This window comes from Lactuca virosa, chromosome 5, assembly GCF_052849685.1.
Source record: "Lactuca virosa cultivar CGN04683 chromosome 5, Lactuca_virosa_CGN04683_v6, whole genome shotgun sequence".
Classification (NCBI taxonomy): domain Eukaryota; kingdom Viridiplantae; phylum Streptophyta; class Magnoliopsida; order Asterales; family Asteraceae; genus Lactuca; species Lactuca virosa.
The window spans coordinates 304103335-304105809 of record NC_136430.1 but is presented as its reverse complement, the minus strand read 5'-3'; the positions used below and the strand labels follow the sequence as shown (position 1 = coordinate 304105809).

The window sequence follows — 2475 nt, the reverse complement described above, 5'->3', positions numbered from 1 at the left end:
CTGTATAATTGTTCCGGTCTTTTGTAAAGTTCTTATTTTTAATTTTTCAAAAACAGAATAGGGAAGGACATTGACTGAAGCTCCTAGATCAAGCATGGCTTTTGGAAAATTAAGGTTCCCCAATTTACAAGGAACATAAAAAATCCCCGGATCCTTGCACTTTGGAGGCAAACCATTTTGCAAAATTAAAGAAATATTTTCACCAGCTTTAATTGTTTCATTAGATTTCAGTTTTTCTTTGAAACGCATAATTCTTTTAAAAACTTAGCATAACGAGGAATGTGTTTTATAACATCAAGTAACGGGATGTTTACCTCTACTTTGCGAAAAATCTCCATAATGTCCTCACCCTCACGGTCACGTTTCGTGCTCCTCAGTCGCGATGGGATGGGCGGTAGTGGCTTGTACTCCTTCAGAATCGGCTTGGGTAGTGTTGGAGTTTCTTTTTCAGCTTCTTCTTCAACCAAAACCTCTTCATACTCTTCAGCTTCAACTCCTTTTTCTGTCTCTTCCACATCTCCTTCTGCAACCATAACTTCTTCAAATTCTTCCTGAGCCTTATTTTCTGGTTCAGATAAGCTTGGGCCTTCATATGTCTTTTCGCTTCTCAAGGAAATAGCACTCACATTGTGCTTTGGGTTGTTTTCTGTATGCCCCGGTAACTTTCCTTGAGATTCCAGTCGACCCATAGAAGTGACAAGTTGAGACACCTGCTGCTCCAGATTTTTGATACTGGCTCTGGTTTCGTTCTGGAACGCATGAGTGCTGGTGGCCAGACTTTTAACATTATCTTCCAAAGCCATACTAGAGCTTCCAGAATGTTGCTGCGAAGGCTGCTGAAAATTCTGGTGCTGGAAATTCTGTTGATTCTGAAAATTTTGCTGAAGACCCGGCTGTTGAAAATTTCGTTGCTGCTGAAATCCGGGTGGAGGCTGAAATTGTTGTTTCTGCTGATAATTATTCTGAAAGTTCTGTTGGTAGCCCCCGACAGCTTTGACTGCAACTGTATCCTCTTTCAATATTGAGCACATATCTGTAGGGTGCCCAGTTTTGCAGCAGATCCCGCAGGCTTTGACTTTTGACTCGATACCTTTTTCTTTTGTTAGCAGGAGGACAGCCTTAGTCAATTCTGAAATCTGATATTCCAGGTGGAAATTACTTATTTCTTTGACTCCTCTTGGCTGGTCCGGGTACCACTCTTCTCCAGTTGCTGAATGCTTAGATTCATTTGCCAGCTTTTCAATCAATGTCCGGATCTCTGTTGGTGTCATATCTGAAAGTGACCCTCCACTTGATGCATTTATAAGTCGCCTCTCCATGGGTATCAAGCCTTCGCAGAAACACTGGTACAACTGATAATCACTAATGCCATGTTGAGGGCATCGGACCAGCAGCTTCTTGAACCGCTCCCAATAAGTGTGGAGAGCCTCTCTTTTCCCTTGCTTTATATCGAGAATTTCTCTGCGCAAATTTGACACTTTCGCCTCGGGAAAATATTTCTCCAGAAAAAGTTTGGCAAGCTCGTTCCAACTTGTTATCGAATCAGACGGGAGGTCATATAACCACTCCTTTGCTGCATCTTGAACTGAAAAGGGGAATGCCCTTAGTTTAATCTGGTCTTCTGTAACAGCATACAGCTTCATTCCTGAACAAACCACATGAAATTCCTTGAGGAATTTATGTGGGTCTTCGTTTTTCCGTCCGCGGAATGTGGGAAGAAGATGAATCAGTCCAGATTTAAGTTCGAAGTTCTGGACTTCTGGAAAAGTGATACATAGAGGTTGTTGGGTAACCTCTTGTGTTGCCCACTCGCGAAGAGTCTTTTCAGCATCGTCTCCCTTTTCGCTCATGTCTGATTCTTCAGATTCGGATTCTGAAGAGTCTGTGGTTTCAAATTTAACGGAGGAAGGTGGGGAATAAGTTTTATATGGGCTGTTTTGAGGTGATGATGGGGGTACTTTTGGAAAAAATGGATCTGATTCGTTCCACAAGGGAGTGCCTTGTGGTGTGGAGGTTTCTGGGGGTATGGGAGATGATGAACCAAATAGACCAGCTGATTGTTTTTTTCTTGCTGCTTCTTTCTTCAGTTTCCTTGCAGTTCGCTCGATTTCTGGATCAAAAACTAAAGGTGTACCTGAACGAAAAATTCTTGGCATAAAACTATTAGAAAGCACCGTGTCCCCGACAACGGCGCCAATTTGTTAACAGGGAAGCATGGTCAAATCCTCAGGGACACAGCCTAAAAGTCAATGCCTTTTTGCATCAGGCACAATCTAGTCAAGACAAAAATTATTAAGAAGGGGGATTTTAATTAAACTAAAAACTAAAAATGCAGTGATATTAAATTTAAATGAAAATCAATAATAAAAGCGATTTTCAGTTCTGCTGCGACTTTCCTAATCATGTAACTAACCCATACCTGATTATTTGAGATGCATTCTATCTAAGTTGGTACTGTGAAAAACTAACAAGCTC

The 2475-nt window shown here is 41.4% G+C and overlaps 1 protein-coding gene across 1 annotated transcript; it reads right to left on the bottom strand.

The window, feature by feature from the left end:
* Window positions 1-227: 227 nt before the first annotated feature.
* LOC145113008 (uncharacterized) lies at window positions 228-2156 on the bottom strand. Its single transcript, XM_079049118.1, has one exon. The coding sequence runs from the start codon at window positions 2154-2156 to the stop codon at window positions 228-230; it is 1929 nt and encodes a 642-aa protein (XP_078905244.1).
* Between the last annotated feature and the right edge of the window lie 319 nt (window positions 2157-2475).

What these genes read in the sequence shown, in the direction of transcription:
- LOC145113008 (XM_079049118.1), bottom strand. Translation starts at nt 2,156, where the DNA reads ATGCCAAGAATTTTTCGTTCAGGTACACCTTTAGTTTTTGATCCAGAA.